The sequence below is a fragment of the Squalius cephalus genome, assembly GCF_949319135.1.
Source record: "Squalius cephalus genome assembly, chromosome: 10".
In the NCBI taxonomy this organism is placed as follows: Eukaryota; Metazoa; Chordata; class Actinopteri; order Cypriniformes; family Leuciscidae; genus Squalius; species Squalius cephalus.
The window spans coordinates 36,951,524-36,974,423 of record NC_137131.1 but is presented as its reverse complement, the minus strand read 5'-3'; the positions used below and the strand labels follow the sequence as shown (position 1 = coordinate 36,974,423).

General features: G+C 38.8%; 1 protein-coding gene across 3 annotated transcripts in view; it reads right to left on the bottom strand.

Annotated features, from left to right (window-relative positions):
• Window positions 1–22,900, bottom strand: part of scn1lab (sodium channel, voltage-gated, type I like, alpha b) — a 49,149-nt gene that overhangs the window by 22,613 nt on the left and 3,636 nt on the right. Inside the window, exons 2-13 of one of the 3 annotated variants that reach the window (XM_079883932.1) lie at window positions 20,772–21,094; window positions 20,467–20,584; window positions 18,627–18,717; window positions 16,486–16,614; window positions 15,566–15,657; window positions 13,444–13,695; window positions 13,049–13,112; window positions 12,559–12,700; window positions 7,432–7,638; window positions 6,496–6,771; window positions 5,184–5,522; window positions 4,948–5,077 (exon numbers count right to left, since the gene is read on the bottom strand). In XM_079883932.1, the coding sequence (XP_079740058.1) occupies window positions 4,948–5,077; window positions 5,184–5,522; window positions 6,496–6,771; window positions 7,432–7,638; window positions 12,559–12,700; window positions 13,049–13,112; window positions 13,444–13,695; window positions 15,566–15,657; window positions 16,486–16,614; window positions 18,627–18,717; window positions 20,467–20,584; window positions 20,772–21,041 (2,110 nt within the window). In that variant the 5' untranslated portion in view covers window positions 21,042–21,094. Of the gene's footprint in view, window positions 1–4,947; window positions 5,078–5,183; window positions 5,523–6,495; window positions 6,772–7,431; window positions 7,639–12,558; window positions 12,701–13,048; window positions 13,113–13,443; window positions 13,696–15,276; window positions 15,369–15,565; window positions 15,658–16,485; window positions 16,615–18,626; window positions 18,718–20,466; window positions 20,585–20,771; window positions 21,095–22,900 lie in introns of those variants that run through there. The other 2 variants (XM_079883933.1, XM_079883934.1) reach the window with 2 other exon arrangements.

Genomic DNA, 22,900 nt, shown 5'->3' with positions numbered 1-22,900 from the left:
AAGTGGTGGGGTATTGTCTGACCACGAGAGCGGTGCATTTAGACCTATTCTCTAGCATGACTACCAACTCATTCCTCATAGCTCTTAGAAGATTTATTGCAAGGAGAGGGACACCAGCAGAGTTATGGTCGGATCGAGGTACAAACATCCATGGGGGTGAAAGAGAGTTACGGGAAGCTTATGCTGCATTGGTTCCTTACCTACTGTGTCAGCTTGCCCGCCAGAGGATCCACTTCCACTTTAATCCCCCATTGGCCCCCCACTTTAGTGGAGTTTGGGAGATGGAGGTGATATCTGTTAAATCGTGAGATCTTTTAAATCTGTTGTACACAGTTTTGGGTTCACAGTTATTTCCAGTGAAAGTCTTAATGACAGTCTTGCTGGAAGTAGAGGCAATCCTGAACTCAGAACCCTTGGGGTATGTATGTGTACCTTGTAGTTTATGGCCTGTGGGACAAGTCATCAAGACCCACCCAAGCCCAGATGGTCATATCAGGTCAGCTGATGTGGAGATAAAGGTCCATGTTTATACTAGACCAGTAGTCCACCTGGTCATCCTGCCAACTAGGGCTGCACAATTTGGGGAAAATGTCATATTGCGATTATTGAGGTCAATACTGCGATGTGATTGCGATATAATAAACAAATGGTTTCATGAGTCAACTTGCTTGGTTCTCAAGGAAATTGCACACAGATTCGTGATAATGCTGAAATGTGTATTTCTCAACTCAAACTAGCAACAACTAAATGCACAGTGTTTTCGAATTAAAATAATATTTTTTACAAAATTAAATAATGACATCTTTGCATTACTGCAAACTTGTTATTGTCACAATAGTACAATAGTATAAAATAAATAGAACAATAAATAAGAACATTTGTATGCTCATGAAAATAAGATATTTTGAACATTCTGTTCTGACAAGCAGGGACATTTAAGCAGGATGTAACATATGCTTTGTATAATTATGGTGTAAGTGTATTGTGATTGTCAAAACATTTGGTAACTAAACAGAATTTTGTGAAGTTTAGTGACAACATGTTACAATGTTTACATGGTACAATGACTGGTAGGCTACTGTTTTTATTATTGCTTAACACAAATTTCACAATTTCAATTAAAATCTTGTGATTTGATTCCGATCTTGATTCAATATCAATTCATTTGGATAAATATTAGGTACAGTATGTTCATGTTTCTCAAGAAAAAAAACTCAACTAATGCTGTAAACATACAGAGAGCCCTGTCAGCTGGTATTATTATTAAAGGTTAAAAATAACAACTCAAATTAAATATAATGTGGTTTTTACGAGGCTATAATAACAACGTTACAATATTTTAATGATATAAGTAAAAATATAATAAATATTTAATATAGTGCACATATTTAGCAAAATACTCCTCTCTCTATATATAATTTGTCTTGCCAACAAACGTGCTATCAAATGGCTTTCCTGAGGTAAATGTAACGTTGTGTGACATATTGTTCTCCAGCTGTTTTATTGACCTCTTTCCGCGGTTGAAAAACACTTATTGATCGATATTATGTATGAGGCATAAACATTTCGGTAAGTTGTACTGTATCTTTCAGCACATCTATTGTTCATTCGTGTTTATTTACTATTAACTAGTAAAGAGTAAGAGATGTTCGGTTCACTACCACGATCTGTCAAGTCACATTTACAAGCGCCAAAACGCAATTGTTTGAATTTCCTAATAAAATTGACATAATCTGAGAGCTGAGAATTTGTTTCCTATCAAAAGTAACCTGCTCTGTCTAGTCTGTCGGTGTCAGTGTCCTCTTTGCTTCGTGTTTTTTCTCTGCGTGAGAAAATGGATGTGTGGCGTGAGAGTATGTGAAAAGTGTCAATTGCGTGAGTCTCACGCTGAATAAGTGAGAGTTGACAGCCCTGCTCTCTCTGCTCAGTGTCGGTTATCTTATAGCCAAAATATCGCCATATAACAGAGGTAGAATTTTTTCTGGCCACCAGTTCAGTGTCCGTCTGCTCGGCATCCATCTTCACCTGTTCTCCGCGCTGCACACCGGAAAAAGTCACAACGTGACCAAATGTGCCACATGTGCCACTGCCTAAACTGATTCTTCTTTTTATTAGCGGTGTAGAAAATGGGCAAACAGCTCTCAGAGAGAATGGGTTGTCATGTCCACACATGCATTTATTTATTTCATAAAATTGCAGCAAATTGCATATAATCGAATAGGCTTGACATCGCGATTGCGATATGATTAATCATGCAGCACTACTGCCAACCTTATGATGATAACTATGAGATGATAATTTTTTTCAAAAAATTTCAACGCTTCCACCTTGGAATCTATTTCAAGGTTTGCTTTATCGAGCCACCAGGCACTGTTGTTGTGCAAATGAGCAGGTCGGAGCACATTAAGGGTTTTCTGTTAGAATGGTGTCGTGTAAGTGGCCCCTAAGTTAATAACTAATGATCTTTTCAACGGAAGTGAATCAATCAAAACTAACTTCAGTTGGACAATAACTTTATTCTAGAAATGCTGCAAAGCTAAAACAATCTCTGTTACTTTAATTTCTTATTATCACTGTAAAGCTGCTTTGAAACAATCTATATTGCTAAAAGCACTATATAAATGAAGGTGACTTGACTTGACTGTATTAAAGGGTAACTCAACCCCTGGTCAGAGCCTGACTCCACCCACTGGCAATATTTGAAAAATGATGGAAAAGTGGGCAGACCCCAGCGGAGATAGAGGGGACGAACCGAGGGTGAGGCCGAGCGGGGGGCGTGCACCTGAGACCCGCAGTGACGGATTAATTGACTGCTGTCAGACTTGCAAAGATGGAGAGTGACTGGAATGACGCCAGTAGCTTTGCAACAGAGCGGTCATTTGAGGTCAAGGACTTTTCTCCCCCACCTTCACCTTAAGTGGAGGAGGGTGAATTGTCTATGGACACAGGGCCAGAGCCTTATCAATTCGAGCCGCTGGTTCAATCTGCGGTCTTAACTCCCGCATCGGGATCGGCATCCGACGATGCTAGTGAAGCAGGGGCCAGTGTCTGAGTGGTAAAACATTATCATTATGGTTCATTTAGGCTAATGCTCATAGCAAATGCTAACGAACTATAATTTTTTTTAAATGCATTTAGGTTCATTTTGGTATGATTTAGTGTTGATAATTAAGCAAAAAACAGAGATTTCAAGTCTCCCTCTACAGTTACAAATTATTGTGTCTCAACAGGTGCACCTGTAGGCACTGCAGCTCACTGTCCCTGGTAGAGAATGTCTGTTGTAGGGAGAACAATACTACACTAACAACTATGCTAATTAACTACCTAGGCTACACAGAATAATCTAAATAACTATATAAATGCTATGCTAACTAGATGTTAATATACACTATCCTGATCGTTTTCAATACTCGCAATTCCAGCTCCTGACTCGCTACAGTGGTTTTGATGGAACAAGATGTTTTTATACCAGGGGCTGAGCTTATGCCAAGGGCGTGGTGAGCTCATACCAAGAGCGTGGTGAGCTGGTACCTGCTTACGTCACACGGGCCAACAACTTCCAATAGGAAAATACAACTGCAGTAGCCACCGTTCAACCTGAAGGGGGCAGCACTCAGACGTTTTTACACCATATACTGTAGAATTAAAACACTTTATACCCAAATGTCAAAACATTTACTCGAATCAATGAACAGCACTAATAAACCCCAGTCTTACAGATCATTACCTAAAAAAAAAGTTGTTTTAGAGTTTAGTTACCCTTTAAAGCAGGGATGGGCAACTTCGGTTCTGGAGGGCCACTGTCCTACATAGTTTAGCTCCAACCCTGAAAAAATCACCTGCCTGTAATTTTCTAGTAATCCTGAGGACATTGATTAGCTTGTTCAGGTGTGTTTGATTAGGGTTGGAGCTAAACTCTGTAGGACAGTGGCCCTCCAGGACCGAATTTGCCCATCCCTGCTTTAAAGGCTCCTTCAAGAGGGACTTTTATTTTGAAACTATAGTCATAGTAATATTCTGGTAGCGAGCGAGCAGTATAGTTAGTTGAGCTGCTATCTGCTGTGTCATTGTGATTTGTTTCAGCTGACACCTGAAAGGATGTTAATTCCAGTTTGTTTGTGTTGATTGCAACTGATGTAACATCAAAGTGTTAGTCATTGACCTCAAAGTAGTCATTGACCATTTGTACTAAATTTGGGTTAACAGTGTTCCAAATGTCCTGTAGCGATAATTTTGTGTTATTCAGATCAGTAATATTATTTAACATGTAATTACTCATTCTTTATTAAGATGCAGATCAATTTTACAGGTTCTTAATGATGTGATGTTAATCTGTATTCGGTTATAATACCGAACGGGTGATTGGCGTTATGTTCGGTAACGTCATTTACGCCACAATTGTATCCATATATATGTGCACTGTATTTTAGTAATGGCAACTTATCGCTTATGGCATGTATTTTTCTGTGAAACACCTTGTTTCTGTTTATTAAACTATATGTTTATGTATGAAAACATCAATGATGTGAATTGGGGATACTTCTGTTGTATTATGTAACAGTAAATGCTTATTATTGTTTATATACAGTATATTAGGTTTATTCATTATCTTTATTGTACTATTTTTCAGACTATGTACATCTTTGATAATACATCTGTGGCCCATCCCTCTGCCTCGTGCAACCTGTCCATTACCTAATCAGAACTTAACATTCCAAAGCCTCTCCAGCAATACTGTATAATGTATGCCATATCTGCATTTCTGATGTTGTCAATATGTTGATATTGTGCATGTCAACTTCTATCCAAACATACAAAAATACATGTATGTCGAAGCACACTTTACAGAACAACATATAAGTGAGTGTGTGCTTATGTGTATGTGTGCGTGTGTGAGTGTGTTTGTATTCTGTATGTGCATATGTGATGTTAGTGTGTGTGTCAGACCTTCCATAGTATTTGTCAGAATGCTGGCCACACTCAGAGCTCTTTTTCTGGCTACTGTTTCATCCAGATAATCAGATGGCTGGTGTGATCCTGAACGTTTTTTACGTGCCTCAGACTCAGTGGTCGTGCCCTAGAAAGAAAGAAAAACACCATGAGGATTGAGCATAATATTGTTCACATATAAGTAGTTTCATAATGAGTCACATGTTTATGTTTGTGTATTTCAGTTGCTCCACCTCTGGTAATAAACGTCCGATTGGTGATGTTGGTACAGATGTCCCGCCCACTAGTGAGACCACTCCATTGCAATCAACTGTACAGTGCATTTTCCCATTGGCTGGGAGCATAATCCTGGGGGCAAGACTGCAGTGACTGACAGTGGAACTTCGTCTCTCAACACAGCGAGGTACAAAGAGCGATCCGCGGCGACTGTCACTATCCTCAAACGTGCTGTGCTCATCGTCCGCAAAATCATTCTCTGAGCCAAAGTCTCGCGCTCTACCACGAAAACTGAAAAGACTTGCACGACTGTTCCTCCTCGGAGAGAAGAGAGATCCACGAATGCTCAGAAGAGACTGAAAAAGAGACCCAACAAAAAGAGATTAGCAATTAACTAATAACTTTTTTTTTTTTTTTTACAAGCGATACTGATTATTTATGTGTCTGATAATAATTAAATTACTCATCACTAATCTCTGAAGGTGAATGGCTTGCTTCTTTGCATCTCTAATATTGCATTGATAAATATTAAAATTGAAATAATTTATAATTCAAAATTATATACACAAAATATATTTAAAAAAAAGGGACAAACCCTTCAGTATGTCCCACCCAAAACTCCTGTTTCAGTAGGAAATAATTCAACAGAAGAACAAAAAGCTCACATGGTTGCTCTAAAATCTACTATCATTGTACTAAATTCCCTGTAGATTTGGTTGCATTTGTATCATCAGCTGGTGAAAAAAAATATGTAAAAATGTATTCATTTTGTTTCTTAAGTTTATTTTTGTTATAATATGTCATGTGTTCTTAATATGTCATATTTCATTATAACTGCGTTTTGTTGTATATTGACATTGTGAAAAATAGTGTTGCAGATTAATTTGCAGGCATATGCCCTCATTAACCCTTTGTGATGGTAGCATGTATGTTTTCCCTTATATAGTAGATTCTGGTGGATTTGCATTTGCATTTGTTCAGACTTCTTAGAATTAATTGAAATTACATCTCAACCACATTTATATCAACTTTAATTCATATCTGGATCATTTTTGAAGCATCTGTGTAATGCATCTGTGCCACCTTTAGGTCACATCTGAGCCGTGTAATCCTCTGTGTACAAGTGAATTGCTGAACATTTTGATGAGCTAATATAAAGAAATTAACAATTTTATGTCTCAGACTGTCACACTTCTTGCCTGAATGCTGTAGTCGGTTAGCACTCCACCCACCTAAACTCAGTAACTGAGAAGCTGAGAATTATCCGAAGGACACAGTAACATTTATCAAACCATATTTTCCACAATGCCACAAAAAAGTGGAAGTCACCTGATTTGGAGTGGAACATTTCTTCTCATATGAGAGTCGGTTGGCATCTATGGATAAGCGAAATCCAGACCGTCTGATACTGTCCTCTGAGGCGGACTTATGGAACTTCTCCTGATCGGCTTTCTCTTCTTCTTCCCTTTGTTTTCTTTTCTTCCTCCTGTTCCTTCGCTCTTTAGCACTCTTGGAGCTGAGTCTGGACCCCCCAGAGGAGCTTTCCTCTGACAAGCCTCCCCTCCCGCTGTACTCCCCACTCTCTGTTGCTGCTGCCGCTGCAACCTGCCAGCCAATTACAGCACAAGAACCGTTGTTAGGGGCAACCAGAGGTAGACTAATTTCAAGCTTACATACCAAAAGCAGAGACAAGAGATGGATAAACAGTGAACATTGGAGAAGGAGGGAAGATCACTTTATGTGATCAGACTAAATTACACGTATTAGTCGCATTGTTGACCTTGCTGCTTTATTCCATTCTCACTAATCCTTACCACTTCATTATGTTTTTAACTTTCTATCTATCTATCTATTTATCCATCCATCCATCCATCCATCAGCCACCATAGAGAACACATAGTCGCCATTTTGGAGTAAATCTTGCTCTCTTTTGTCTCTGTCTCTATTTCTCTCTTTCTGTCTTCCTCTTGTTTCTCTCTTTTTCATGTTTACTAGGGAAAGGACACTCCCTCACTCTCTCTCATTATCTGTCGGTTTCCATGGCGACAGGACAGTGTTAGTCGCAGTAAGTGTGGTGCTGAGAAACTTCAGAGATAACGAAGGCATAGGATAAGATCAAAGATCAGGAAACTAGTATAAAATAATGATCAAAACAAAAATAATGAGAACAAATAGTAACTGTAAATCAATGTCTGCCTGTTGAAGTGAACGTAAGTTTGTGCATTCTAACATGCTAATATGAGTTGGCGTGTGTTTGTTTGCTACCTGTGCCTCTTCTTGTTGTCTCTTTAGCTGTTCCAGCATGGCTTGAAACTCTTCTTCTTTCTGTTGGGCCTCTTCTATGGTGGCCTGGTTCTGCTCATCATATGCCATGGCCACCACAGCCAGGATGAGATTCACCAGATAAAAGGAGCCCAGAAAGATCACAAGAACAAAGAAGATCATATAGGGCTTTCCAGCTGCACGCAGGGTCTGTGAGAGACAGAACACACGTATACAAAATGTTACAAAAACGCTTATTTTGTAAAAAGAAATAATACTAATTAGTTAATGGAGAGATGTGGTCCAATGCCTGGGTTGCCAAATGCTTGGGGTGCAAAATTCTAATCATTTTTGCTAGTGCTAATAAAATATCCCTTATTACACAAAAAAGAACTTGCCCTGATCTGAAAATGCTTATTTCTCTACTATGTAGCAGGTGATAAAATGTAGTAAAAGAAAAGAGTAGTCTAAATTCATAGTATTCAAAGACAGTAGGGGAAAAGTACCCGAATGACCTACTACTTCTGCAGAGATTCAGAAGTGTGCATGTGAAGGCCACGGGAAAGGAGTTGTGCATGGCAGTGAAGTGACGCAACGGATGCCGTGGGTCACATGACAAAGCCAACATGGTGGATGTAGTCTGTATGAATTTCATTTGTACTACACACATTCCTACAGAAGATACTTTTTTAACTGTTGCAAAGTAAGTTTTTCATCAAACATTGTACCTACTCTGACAGTTTCGCACACAACGTAGGTTAGTTCAGTCAGTAATGATCAGTGTTGGGGACAAAGTTACATGTAACGGAGTAACATAATTTAATTATATAATAAATGTATTCTGTTACAGTTACTGAGAAAATAATGTGTAATTAAATTACAGTTACTTAAGAAAATGTTAACGATTACAAAGGGAATCTGAATATTTTCTGTAAAAAGCTAGGATATGTTGAATAATATTAATTTGTTGCTTTGCCTGTTTTTGATGTGCACATGCCTCCTGCTATTTAAAGGCTGTTTAGTAAAGTGATGCTATTTTGATGCTTCTGATTGGTTCTCTTGTTTGAATTTGCAGCACACCACGTCTGCAAATTACATAAACCCACATTGCCGCTGAAAGCTTTAGGCAACAACCTGTCTGAGAGGTGCAGTCTACTTCAAGTGTAACAAAACGAGCCAATGCACATTGGCATGCGATAATTGCAACAGCTGCTCTGCCTTGCAGCGCGAGCATATAATGAGCAGCAGGTGCGTCGCATATTTGTTTTTCCGCTGAGGAGCCGAGTTAGTGAAGTCCGTACAGTCTCCGTTGCCTCCTTCGGGGAACGAGGGTTACCATACAAAACCGAGTCGTTCCCCTTCAGTTGGTCACTCTCGACATACAACAGAGGTGATCCGACGAATGGGGATATCTATCAACACACCATTGCTGCTGGCCCTTCCAGAGTTCCGCTTGAGTCTCCTGGTCTGCCTCCTAGAGTTGGGGTGGAAGGTAGGAGCTCTAAGCAGAGAAGGTCAGTCACTGCTGTTCTGCAAGACCCACTCAGTGTGACTAATTGGATAACGCTGGGAAAGCGTGCCCTTGAAGGAAAGGGGATGTTGCGAAAGCCACACCCTGCCCAAATGGATGTGAATGTGGCGGTTACACATATGGACTAGCCAAGCAGGGTAGTGCAACATATGGCAGTCTCTGTGATGGTCCCAGCCTAGTTCTAGGCTATAGAACCTAGCGAACGTGTTGGGTGTTGCCCAGCCCGCAGCTCTGCATATATCTGTCAGCGGGGCACCTTGAGCCAGCGCCCAGGAGGAAGCAACACTTTTAGTTGAGTGTGCTCGCAACCCAAACATGCAAGGCAAGTCTTGGGATTGATACACCAAGACAATAGCATCTACTATCCAGTGGGCTAACCTCTGCTTGGAGACAACCTTTCCGTTCTGCTGGCCTCCGTAACATACAAAGAGCTGGTCTGAGGTCCTGAGGCTTTGCGTTCTGTCCACATATAGCCGAAGGGCACGGACGGGACAGAGAAAAGCTAGGGCTGGCTGATCAGGTCATGCTTCCCTATGGACTCACCTTCGACTGCATCGTGATGTGCAGCGATTGTGGTAAAATACACTTTGAGGGTGGAGGGAGACAGTCTTCGCTCCAACCCACCTTGCAGAAAGTAAAGCAGAACACCGATCGGGCATCTTCAGGGGTCTTCCCGGTGGGAAGAACACCATTCAACGAGCAGGTTCCACTTCAATGTGTAGAGGCGCCTCATAGAGTGGGCTCTGGCGGAAGTGATAGTGTCCCCCACCGACTGGGGTAGGCCACTTAGAACCTCCGTGTCCCATCCAGGAACCAGACATGTAGTTTCCAGAGGTCTGGACGCGGGTGCCATAGATGACCCGTCTCTGAGAAAGCAGGAATGGGCCAAGGACGGGCTGTCGCGAGGAGCATGAGTTCTGGGAACCAGGTCCGATTGGGCCAGCACGGCGCAACTAACAAGACTTGCTCCTCGTCCTCCCTGACTTTGCACAGTGTCTGTGCAAGAAGGCTCACTGGGGGAAACGCATACTTGCGTAGGCCCAGGGGTCAGCTGTGTGCCAGCGCATCTGTGCTGAGGGTCCCCTCGGTCAGGGAGTAAAACAACTGGCCAAAGAAGTCCCATATCAGCTGTACCGCCTGGGGATGGAGACGCCACTCTCCCGGAATCTCTGTCATGAAAGCTCGTCGGCTGCACGATTGAGCATGCCAGGGATGTGAATGGCACAAAGTGACCTCAGATCCTTTTGACTCCATAGGAGGAGATGGCGGGCGAGTTGCGACATGCAACGGGAGCATAGACCACCTTCGCAGTGTTGTCCGTACGGACCAGTACGTGCTTGCCGTGTAGCGGCCCCTTGAGACAGCCTAGTAGAAAGCGTACTGTGAGCAACTCAAGGCAATTGATGTGCCAAAGCAGTTGAGGCCCCGTCCACAGACCCGAGACTGCGTGCCCATTGTACGTGGACCCCAGCCGGCGGCAGAGGTGCTAAAGCCTGATTTTGTGGTGGCTGTGCTTTAAAATTTAATTATTATAATCTTAATTCAACTGATGAAGGATTCTGAAAGTCTGACAGTCATCAGTGTGGAGTACTATTGTAAGGTTATCCCTGCCTGTTTTGAAAATGATTAACAGTTGAAAAAATGCAATAGAAATTTAGAAAAGTAATAAAATTTAATCAGTTACATTACTTTATTAATGTAAATAGTTACACTACTTATTACATTTTCAATAGGGTCACTTGTAATCTGTAACCTATTACATTTCCAATGTAACCTTCCCAACACTGGTAATGATGATGATATAAGAACATTTATTACACAAAATTTGCTTAATTTCGAGACTGAAAGTAATCATAACTTATTAGCAAGTCAGCATTTGTCAGACTGATTCAAACTGGTAGCTTTACAGCTACACAATCATTTTACTGTTAATAATCTTTTCGAGCCCCTTCAGTCTGGTTTTCTTAAACTCCACAGCACAGAGACAGCTTTGGTCGAGGTCACTGATGATCTGTTAATAGCTTCAGATTGTGGTTCTCTCTCCATCCTTATCCTTCTTGATCTTAGCGCCGTTTTTGATACTGTCAATCACAACCTTTTACTCAACCAACTTGAAACTGTCTTTGGTGTTTCTGAGACTGTTTTAACCAGGTTTAGATCTTATATCTCTGATCGCCGCCAGTTTGTTTTTATGAGTGGTTTCAGGTCTGAGATTGGCTCTGTCACTACTGGTATCCCTCAGGGTTCAATTTTAGGCTTTTTGTGTCCTAATAGTGATAAGACAGAGGTCTTGCTTATTGGCTTTCCTCATCAGCTTCGTAAAGCTGGCTCACTAATGTTAACTGGCTGGTTAACTGGTTAACTGTTAGATGGCTATTTTTCAAACAAAATAAAAAAATGTAGGAGTTATATTTGATTCGAGTTTGTCTTTTGACCCACATGTGCAATATGTTGTTAAGAATTCCTTTTGGGGCAATTCCACGCAAAACTGTCACATCCATAACGCCAACTAAATACAATGGCATTGTGCTGGCGTTATGGATGTGACAGTTTTGCGTGGAATTGCCCTTTGTCATTAGCAAATATTGCTAGACTTCGCCCTATGCTATCCTTTCCTGTGACTGAAAGGCTTATCAATACTTTTTTTGCCCACATTGACTACTGCAATGCACTTTCTTGCTGGGGTTCCTTAAACCACTCTCAACAAATTGCAATGTGTGCAAAATTCTGCTGCTAGGATCCTGACTGGAGTCAGAAGAAATCAACACATTTCTCCAATACTGAAGTCCTTGCACTGGCTCCTGGTCAGATTCCGCATAGATTTTAAAATCCTTATACTCACATATAAGACACTACATGGTCTGGCCCCACAGTATCTGTCTGCGCTTTTAAATGTATATATTCCTAAACGTCATTTGCACTCCTCTCAAGCTGGTCTTTTGGCTGTTCCACAGACACATTTGTGATCTGTAGGGGACAGGGCTTTGTCGTCCTATGCTCCTAGACTCTGGAACGCACTTCCTTCTCATATTAAAGATGCACAAAATCTAAGCATTTTTAAATCCAACCTAAAAACTCTTTATTTTTCTGGATGGTTTTAATTATTTTGTATTCCAGTGTGTTCTTTTGTTTTTTTGTACGCTTTGTATTTCTATCTGTATATTTTTTTCTCTCTCTTTGTATTTTTATTGTGTAAAGTGCCTTGAGAAGCTGCTTTAAAGGCGCTATATAAAATAAAGTTTATTATTATTATTATTCCCTTGCAAGAACTTAAGTAATTTTTTTGTGTACGACATGAGAATTTTTTGACTATCCTCATCACACTGTATGTTTGATACCTTTGTGAAGCCTGCATGCATTTATCATGGCATTATTTTCTGTAAAATTGCATTTTTCTCTCATCGCGTTCAATTAGCTCACAATTCTGATAAAACTGAATGTCTTTTGGTGTGCTGCTGGAGCTTCAAAAAACAATGGTGTGGTATAATGCTAATATAAAAAACATGGCCTAGACTATATAGAAGGATGTGGGGTGTCTTTTCAAGCCTACAGTAGGATACTGAGACAAGGTGGGCAGTGATGGGATGTCTAAGTTGTACCTGCTGGTAGAGGTTTTCCCAGAAGTCTTGTGTCATGAGTCGGAAGAGTGAGAGGAAGGCCCAGCTGAACGTGTCAAAGCTTGTGTAGCCGTAGTCAGGATTACGCCCTGCTTTTATACATTTGAAGCCCTCTGGGCACTGCCTGTAATCCCCACCAATTAGAAAAAAGTTTTTAAGTATATTCAGTGAATAAGAGTAAGCAATTTATCCCAACAAAGCAGAACAGTGGCCTCAGAAAACTGGTCCTGAGTAGCTCTAAAATAATTTAGTCATACTAACAATTTAAAATGCTAAAAATGAGTCAGAAAGGCTGAGAACCACTACATTATATACTCTTAACAAATTAAAAAGGGAGATATGTTAGAGTATTAAGAAAACCTGCAAAACTTTTCTTTGTTACAAAAATCTTATCTATATTCTAATTAACTATAAGGACATGTTTTGTTTTAATTTGAACTAGCATGTAAAATCTGAAAGAACATATATTTACCCTGCATCGCTTGAATTTCCGCATAGCAAAGCATCTCTGCGGCCTGGGAGGTGATAATAATTTTCTAAAAGGGAAAAAAGCATAAGATAAATGTCAAGATATATAATAAAAATATCAGAAGCAGAACGTATATACACAAAGATGCACAATATGTTTCTAGCCCCGAATCATGTAGCTTGAAGGAAGTGTCCAAATGAAAGCTAGCCTTTAAATCACACTTGCTGCTGGCAACATCCACACACACACAACCATAAAAGTGCTTTAAGCACTAGATGACTCATTTTTCTTGGGCCAGTGGAGCACTCCTTACATCCGCAAGAACATGGAGTGTCAACAAGCATCTCAATAACACACACACACATAGGAGAGAAAAATCACACACATTCTTCACTTACTCTCATCAGTAATGTACTCTGTCCAGTTAAAGGTGGAGTTGTGCAGCTCTAAGCCGATACTATAGTTCAGCGTGGCGGTGAGGTTTTCAGTGACATTGACCTCCGGCATCTTCACACACTTCTGCCGCAGGTTTCCCATGAAGAGCTGCAGTCCGATCAGAGCAAACACACTCAGACAGAACACCGTCAGGATCATCACGTCTGACAGCTTCTTCACAGACTGGATCAGAGCTCCGACGATGGTCTTCAGCCCTGAGGAACACGCAACGGTGGTCACTAACACTGCTGATGCGCACAACAACTCAAACACAGTGTGAGTATGCCTATGTTACAACTACATAAATATGAAAAAGATCTTATGGTAACACTTTATAATAAGGTCTAATCTGTTAAATAACATAATAGCTACTGTACATTAAATAACATTTACAACATTTATTAATCTAAGATAATATAAATGTTTACATATACTAGTACATTTATGCCATTTTTGTGTAAATTCAGATTATTATACTGTAAATTACCATAAATATAAATACTGTAAAATATTGTTCATTGTTAGTTCATAATGCCTAATGCATTATATAATGTTAACAAATTGTACCTTATTGTTAAAGTGTTACTGTTTCTGTCATCCTTACATATATATATATATATATATATATATATATATATATATATATATATATATATATATATAATATATACGTATGTATATCGGGGTTTTTTTTGTTTTGTTTTTTTTACAGGAATGGTTCACCCAGAAACACATTATTTATTCACCCTCATGTTATTCCAAACCTGTGTGCTTATTTTTCCTTCAAAGCACAAAAAGGACATTTAAAAGATTCTTCACACAGCTCTATTCTAGTGACAGTTCATAGCAACTAAAGTTCATAGCAGTTCAACTGAAAATCTCTTTTGGTAGCGTACCTTTAAATTAAGACTCAAATTCTGATGTTCTTCACACATGCTATCTTAAAAAAATAGCATACAAGTTTGGTTTGGAATAAGGTATGGAGGCTGAATGGGGGGGATGGCCGAATTTTCATGTTTGGCTGAACTTTTCCTTGAAAATCTGGCAGTATACAACATTAAGTATAATTTTGACATTACAGTTACTTTAATCTTTTCTTTGGACTAGAATAACAATACAAATCTAGTAAAACATTCAGCTTTTGATATTGTAAATTAGTACAATATAAAGCAATCAGAAGCTTTTGGTGATTAAAACATTGTATTAACTATTAGCTAGTTGAATAAATGTTTGTGATATTGCGTATTAACAACATTTAAGCATGCAGTGTAGGACAGTGAGTGAAAGTGTAGCATGTGCGTGTGTGCATGTCTGTGCTTCACACACACACACACACACACACACACAGCACGGGACATAGCGAACACGGCCGACGATGCGCATGCACATAGAACTCAAACAGCAGACACAGGAGAAGAGAAGAGTAAAGGGTCTCAAGTTCTCTATCTCAGACTATATAGGCTTCAGCAATGTCTCATGCAAAAAAAACAAAAAAAAACAAAAACAACACAACTCAAAAAATGCCCAGTTGTCTATTTCCCAAGGCATGATGGGAGACCTTTCCCAAGGCGTGATGGTCTTTGGGAAATAACAGAGCAGAGCCCGGCAAAAGGGATATAAGGAAAACTACAGAATGTGTTTTTAAAAGCCTGGAATCCCGTTTTTACACCCGAGCGGATTCCTGCTTTCTCTGACCGCTTGGAGCGACAGAATGAGAGAGAGAGGCCAGCGGAGGAGGGGATGGAGTGAGCGAGAGCTCAGATGAAGAGAGAGGCAGCCTGTGAGCTAGCCCTCACCTGGAATCACTGATATAGTTTTGAGTGCTCGTAAAACCCTGAAGGTTCTCAGTGCTGAGACATTGCCCAGATCCACAAATTCTGTTACATATCTGTAGGGAGGGGGAGGGAGGAGGGAGAGGGGGTCACACGCGCACGCACGCACAAACACACACACGCACACATGTTAGGACAGGACAGGGCAGCAGAGGGAAACGTCACACAGAGACACACACCTGACTGACAACCGTGTTTACGCGCACACGCATGCGCACGTCTATACACACACACGCACACATACATCCCTTACCTGGGATGACTGAGATAGTTTTCAAAGCTCTGAGCACTCTGAAAGTGCGGAGAGCTGACACATTGCCTAGGTTTACAAACTCAGTTACATACCTGTAGAATCAAATAGAGAGTTACCACAAGCGCACACACGCACGCCGACACACCAGCTCAAACTCACACAACTGCAACCGACATGGATTCACCAGCTTTCTAAACTCTCATTAACAGTTCAGGGAAAACAGTGGACATTCACATTTCTCTTATGTTTTTAATACAAAATAGAGCTGCAGTATTAATTGTTAAAAGATCACGATCTTGATTCAAACATCCGTGCGATCTAATTTCTAAATGATAACAATTCGTCTATGTCTGTTATGTACGATCACAACGGAACATTCAAATCGGATTATCACATTCAAATTCAAATGATCACAGAATTCAAATTATCACAGAATTACTGAGATAAAAAGCTGATAGTTTGGATATAATCACTGATGTCTACAGTAGCTTTTGAAAGTAACTTGCTGCTTCAAATAAAGATTATGTAAATTACAAAGTTACACCAGTAGGTGGCAACAACTGATTGTTAAAAAATGTATTTGTCATTGAATCATTCATTCAAGAGATTTGTTTAAAAAAAACACTGATTCATCCAGTAATTAAACAAGTGAAGTCTGAGTGAGTCATTGAATCATTCATTCACAATATATTTTTTTTAAAACAATAATTCATTCAATATTTTTTAAATAGACTGCAGCGATTAACATTTGGTCAGAACCGCTAGTAAATTACTTGATATTTTGTTTGGTTTGTCTATTCAAAATCGTGGCTGAATTGTGATTTCTATTTGAAACAAAAAAACTGTGATTCTCAATTTATCCAGAATCGTGCAGCTCTAATACAAAATAATCTGCATCAGCTGTCCTCAGAAATACTCACGCCATCATAATGACACTGAAATCCAGCCAGTTCCAGGGGTCTCGCAGGAAAGTGAACTTCCCCACGCAGAAGCCCCGTGCCAGGATCTTAATCAGGGACTCGAAGGTGTAGATCCCTGTGAACGTGTACCTGAATGCACAAAAACAAAACTTCACCAACATAACTCAAAAGAATTAAGAACTACAGTATGAAATCAAAACAATTAAGTGTTAAAGACCCCATGTAATGATTTGTCAAATGCTATTTTATTTCCTGTGTTGACGAATTTCCTATTGAAAAAGAACATTGGGCCAAGAAATACGTAAAAAATGTCTACTACTCTCAAAAAAGAGAAATGTCTAAAGGCCAATTCACACTGCACCGACAGATGCCAGCCAGATTACAGTATGTCATTTCTCAGACGTTTCAAGACCCGACAAACGCAGAATTAACGCGTTCAATCAAAAGTGCTGACCAACGCCGACAGACATCGACACGGCTAACATACAGATCTGACAAACCCCGACAAAGTCTCTGTTTCCGTCTGTTGGTTGGTTCAGTCTGAATTTGCTTTAAAGGGATAGTTCACCCAAATTGTCATAATTTACTTACCCTGAAATTGAGGGTAATGACAAAATAAAAATATTTGGGTGAACTATCCCTTTAGGAAGAGACTTAAGAACATTAAAAACATAAGGGTTCATGCACACAAAACACATGTTTTGCAGGTTAAAAGCGAGAAACACAGGTCAGTGGGGAAAAAAATGCAAGGACTAGAGGCATGTTTTTTAATAGATGGACTTTTAATTTTACACCTGAGCTGCGCGTTTAGAATGGTGAGTCATGCGTGTTACTGTACAAAAGATGCTAGACGCAAGCGCAACGGTCAAACATGTCCGTCTAGCATAGAGGTGCCCAAACTTTTCACAACGAAGGGCCAAAAATCGAACTTGATTGAGGTCTGGGGCCAAAAGTAAAATTTGCATTATATCAAACTGTTATATTAAATTTAAAGTGGTTAACCTTGGTTCTCCTCATTTATAATTTTCATAATTTAAAAACAATCTACTTATCTAATCCAGTTATATTTTCAGAGTTTTATAGTGTAATGAAACTTTATTGCTGATTTTAATGACGTTTGAGTTACTTTTTTTAGTTACTTTGAAGACAAGAATCTTGAACATTTAAGAAACTGTCCTATTGTAATATTGTATCATGTATTACTGTTTATTTTGTTGCTTATTGCACATTATCTATTACATACACATAATAAACAAAAGGCAAGTTACAGCACAGTGTATATTCACCATATGCTATGGAGTCTATATTCCTGTATATGCATAATATATGGCAACTGCATGGGGACGAAAACAAAAATAAACTTTATTAAACATTGATGCACACATTAATGGATAATAATACAGAAATCCAAACTTGGTGGCAAGATTTTTCTTAATTTAACATGTGTATTTGTTTCCTCAATCTTGCATTCTTCGTGTTTGTTGTAGCAGCGATACAATGTAACAACACACATAAATGATTATTAAATTCCGTAATCAACTTTCATTATCAGATGGGGGTTTGATTTAATGAGTATAACTCAAAAACTGGTTAAGTGAAAAATTGTACCATGAGATTCGTTCGAAAAATTCAACTCACTGACTCAATGATCTTGTCACAGCAGTTCTTGAGTCAACAACTCACTAGAGGAGAAGATTACCAGTGAATAATGACTTTATTATTTCCTTTTTTCTTTTTCTATTTTGAGTCACTTACAGTCACAAGTTATTGTATGGCTTCAGAAAACTTGGAATATATATTATATTTCAAGTCTTTAGAAAACTTTAGAAAGTTTTCTTTTCCATTGTTATTCAGAAACAGCTGGTATTTAATATATATAAATTAGGGGGATATGACACATCTTACAGAGCATTTTATTGAACAAAAATCTCCCCATACAATTGCATAGAAGATCATCAATATGTTTAGTTCATTGCTCCAGAATACTGATAATGTTGTCGACATTTAGGAGTACGCTAGGACAGAGATGGTCCAAATGCAAACAGAAATGGACAAAATTATGATCTATTGGGGTTCTTAATAAATGTTAATCAGGTTAGGCTGTAAAACTTTCTTAAATCTATGCACAAGATGTGACTTACTCTACGTTCTTGGCCCAGTCCGGGGGATTGCTGAGGGTCATGAAGGCGCAGTTGGTCAAGATTGTGCACATGATCACAAAACTGAACAGCGTAAGCAGAGGTCAAGGAATATACACAAAGAAAACACACACAAATACATACAACCAATCAACCAAATCTCAGCCTCAAATGACATAGCCGCAAGGTTCAATGCCTATGGGAAAAAACTAATCACTGGATAATGAAGTTTGCCAAATATTTGAAAGATAGCAAAAGTTATGTTTGAGGCACTTAGTAGTAAACAGAATAAATGTATAGAAGCAGAACTCTATATTCTGCGGTATGTACAATATCACTCAAATGGTTGGAGTCAGAAAGATTGATTTTTTACAAAATTCATACTTCCGTTTGGCAAGGATACATTAAATTCTAATAAAGTGACAGTAAATACTTTTAAAATTGTCACAAAATAGGCTACATCAATTTTTTGATCTTTAATCAAAGAATCTTTGGGGAAAAAATTTATCAGTTTCCAAAGAAATATTCAACATTGATAATCATAAGAATTGTTTCTTGAGCAGTACGAAGTATTTTCCAGCAGGATTTGCACCTGCCCACACTGCCAAAAGAACCAAAACCTGGTTCAATGACCATGGTATCACTGTGTAATTACTGTGTGATTTCATGTAATATTCTAATTTTCTGAAATCCTGTTTTCGTGGGTTTTATGAGCTGGAAGCCCAAATTATGTACAAATAAACAACTAAATACTTGAAATCGTTTAAGTTGTGGGTCCTGAATCTATAATCTATGGAAGTTTAACGTTTTGAATGGAATTATGGAAATAAATAAACTTTTCCATGATATTCTAATTTTTTGGAAAGGGTCTGTATATTAAAAAAGAAAACTGTTATTTTAAATTGTAAAAAAAATATTTCACGATATTACTGTTTTTACAGTTTTTTAAAAATCAAATAAATGCAGTCTTGGTGAGCATAAAAGACACTTTTAAAAAACAACACAAAATTTCACTGAGCTCAAACTTTTGAACTGTATAGGTAAAAACAAAACAAATTTTGTTTGTTCCCTTCACATGTTGGTCAGATTGTCAGATGTTGGTTCCTTCTAAGCAAGTTGTCACAATAAGAAGTCTGTGTCACGTGTAGACCAGGTTTGGTTTTGTTTTCTGTCACATACTGTGGCTGTAATGAATGCACGAAGACAAAAGAATAAGAATACTAAATAAACAGTCTTTTAATAAATTCAACAGGAAAACCCAGGAGCTAGAATCCACAACCACGTTACACACTGACTAGACCAGACAATGGAACACAGGAAACTGAGGGCTTAAATACACAGGGGACGATTAACTGAAACAGAACAGGTGTTAACAAATTAAGAACCATGGAAACGAACTCGCAAATCAGACAGGCAAAACAGAACACAGAGAATACGAAACCAAAGCAGGCTACACGTGACAGTCTGGCTATACAAGACTAAAGCCCTGTTCACACCAGGAACAATAATTATAAAGATAACGATAAAGAAAAAGTTCTAAAAATCATTCTAAATATAAAAGAATAGCAGAGTCCACACCACAACTATAATGATAAAGGCAAAGAAAAACGATATTATTGGAATCACTTTCAGAATTTTTTTCCCAGCTGATAAAGGATAAAAACAATGACAGTTGTGCCAATCAGAATTCACCAAACACCAGAGCTCGAGCATTTAAAGCAACAGACAACATATCTGTAATGTGCATTTAGAATAAACAAAATGATCTCGTCCGCTGATGTGGAAGCTAATGGAGTTGTCATTATACCTATTACATACATCCATTCAGCTGATAAAGGATATGAATGCACCAGGACCTTGATGGAGATTCTCCTCAATGGATTGAAAGGGCTCAAAATATACAAGGCCGGCGTAGCATTAAAGCGGAATATAGCCTTCCCACGATTCAATACTATAAAGGTCTGAAGCAGAGAAAAACGGATTGTGGTTACAGTGCACATTCTGTGACAATCTCTTTTCAAATCTGTTATATAACTAGAGAATGATACACTTTCTGACACCAGACTAAAGTCCTGTTGACAATCTAAATGCAAATGACAAGCAAACGAAAGTTAAATGTTTCCATTTAAAAAATCTTCATTCACATACTTTTTGGTTGCTGTAGTAGCTGTCCAGGTCCTCCAGCGGGACGGACACCATATTGGGTGGAATGTCTCCGTAGATAAAGGGCAGGGATTTTCCCGCCTCCAAATCGCTGTTGGGTTTGGGCCCGTTTTCGTCATCATCATCAGGCCGTCTCTCGACTTTGGGCCGTTGGGCCGCCTCCTCTGCGATGCGGCGCTCGATAGCAGCGAGAGACTCGGGCACGAAGGGCCGGAAGCTGTCAGGTCCGGGTGGAACGAGCAGCTGAGCAGCCATATTGACATCCTGCTCTGGTAGCTGCACCAGCTAATCTCCGGTCACTCTGGGCGCTGAAGGAAGGAAATCACAAGTTCAATACACAGTTGTTGCGAGAGGAGATTGATCATTCCAGTCTTTCATTTTTATGAATTGAGTCAATTTAAAATATGAAATTAACCAACGTCAATTTATTTACATAACAATCGGCATCACACTGGAGACTCGAAAGAAGATTTCTGAATTATTACCAATAAAGAGGCTGTTAATATTCAAGCAGTGACATTAGATGCAGCTTGCGTGTGTGTGTGTGTGCGTGCATTTACAGAATTGCATGGTTGTACCAGCTCTGTATGTTACAGTAGAGCAGCAACGCCTGCGGGTCACCAGGCATAAATAGCCGGTCTGGCGTGCTGCCCTGAGTGCTGTGGCCAGACCTGTGAGCGCCAAACTGGGCATGTACTCAGATCAAATCAGCTACAGTACCAGGGGCTTCATGACCCCTAGGAATCCCCCCTACCCTTCAAGATTCACTGGCTCAAAGAATAGTGAAATATATGTAACATATGGGGAGATAAAAATAAGAAAGAGGTATAGAGATGGAGAAAGCCAGAGGGAGAGAAAGAGATTATTACTAATCACAAGTTTGTGGTCAGTAATTTTTAGGGGGGAAATAAATGATCTAAGGATTTTAAGTAACAACCTGTGTGACCATAAATCTGTGTTGTGTATTATTTTTTTTGTTTTTATATAGTTTAATTATACCATTTATCATTTAATCATATTATTATTACTATTCATAATTTTAAGTCTTTATATTTCTTATTATTTCTTTTCTATTGTTGTTTAATCTTATGATTGTTTGGTTTTAAGGGATTTTTTTTTTTTTTTTTTTCACGACTAGGAGATAAGAGAATCTCTCCCATTTCAAGGTTTTTAACATCATGGATGATGTTTTGAAGCAGTAATTTTACATTGTTTTTCCCTTGGTATAATAACACATGCTGGATGTGTACTGGTCAGACAAAGTCTGAGCATAGAAACATATGCAATTAAGATTATTCAATAAACTCTGCTATTTTTATTGCTATTTGATTATCATCACTTCGTCTCCTGCTTCTGCTCTTCTCTGGCTTTCTCAGTCAAACTCTTCAAAGTTTTGGGGTACCAGACAAGACATTCAGTTATCTAACAAAATAAAATTAAGCAAGAATTAATTAAATTGATCAAAAGTGACAGTAATGACTTTTAAATTGTTATTTTGCTGAATGCTGAAAATTCAGCTTTGCCACCACAGGAATAAGTTGCATATTAAAAACAGTTATTTTAAATTGGAATACTATTTCAGAAAATTACTCTTTTTACTGTATTTCGATCAAATAAATGCAGCCTTTGTGAGCATAAGAGACTTCCTCCAAAAACATTTTAAAAGTCTTACTGACCCCAAAACTTTTGAATGATAGAGTACATAATAATATCGCTAGTGAAAGAATCCACATTTTATTACACGGCTATCTGCAGTTATTGATTCTGACAGGTCAGTCACAGAATTCCTCGGTCAAATATTGTTTTATAATAACCACTAAACTGTACTGTATAATTGACCGACTGTATTTCCTACAGTGCATAGTTTAAATTTCCTTTTTTTCCCTTATTTTAAGTCCATTTATTAACTGTTTAACACACACTGTATGTCACATAACTCACATTGGAATCCAAAATCCAGTTTGGGAGATAATAACATTCCTGTGAGTGGCACCTGAGCATGCATCTGGCTGTCTAAAATGGATTTTACCCCCGACCCCCCCCCCCCCCCCCCCCAACAATTTAGATTTATTCATCTTTAAAAAAAAAAAAAAAATCCAATTCAAAATGGTGGA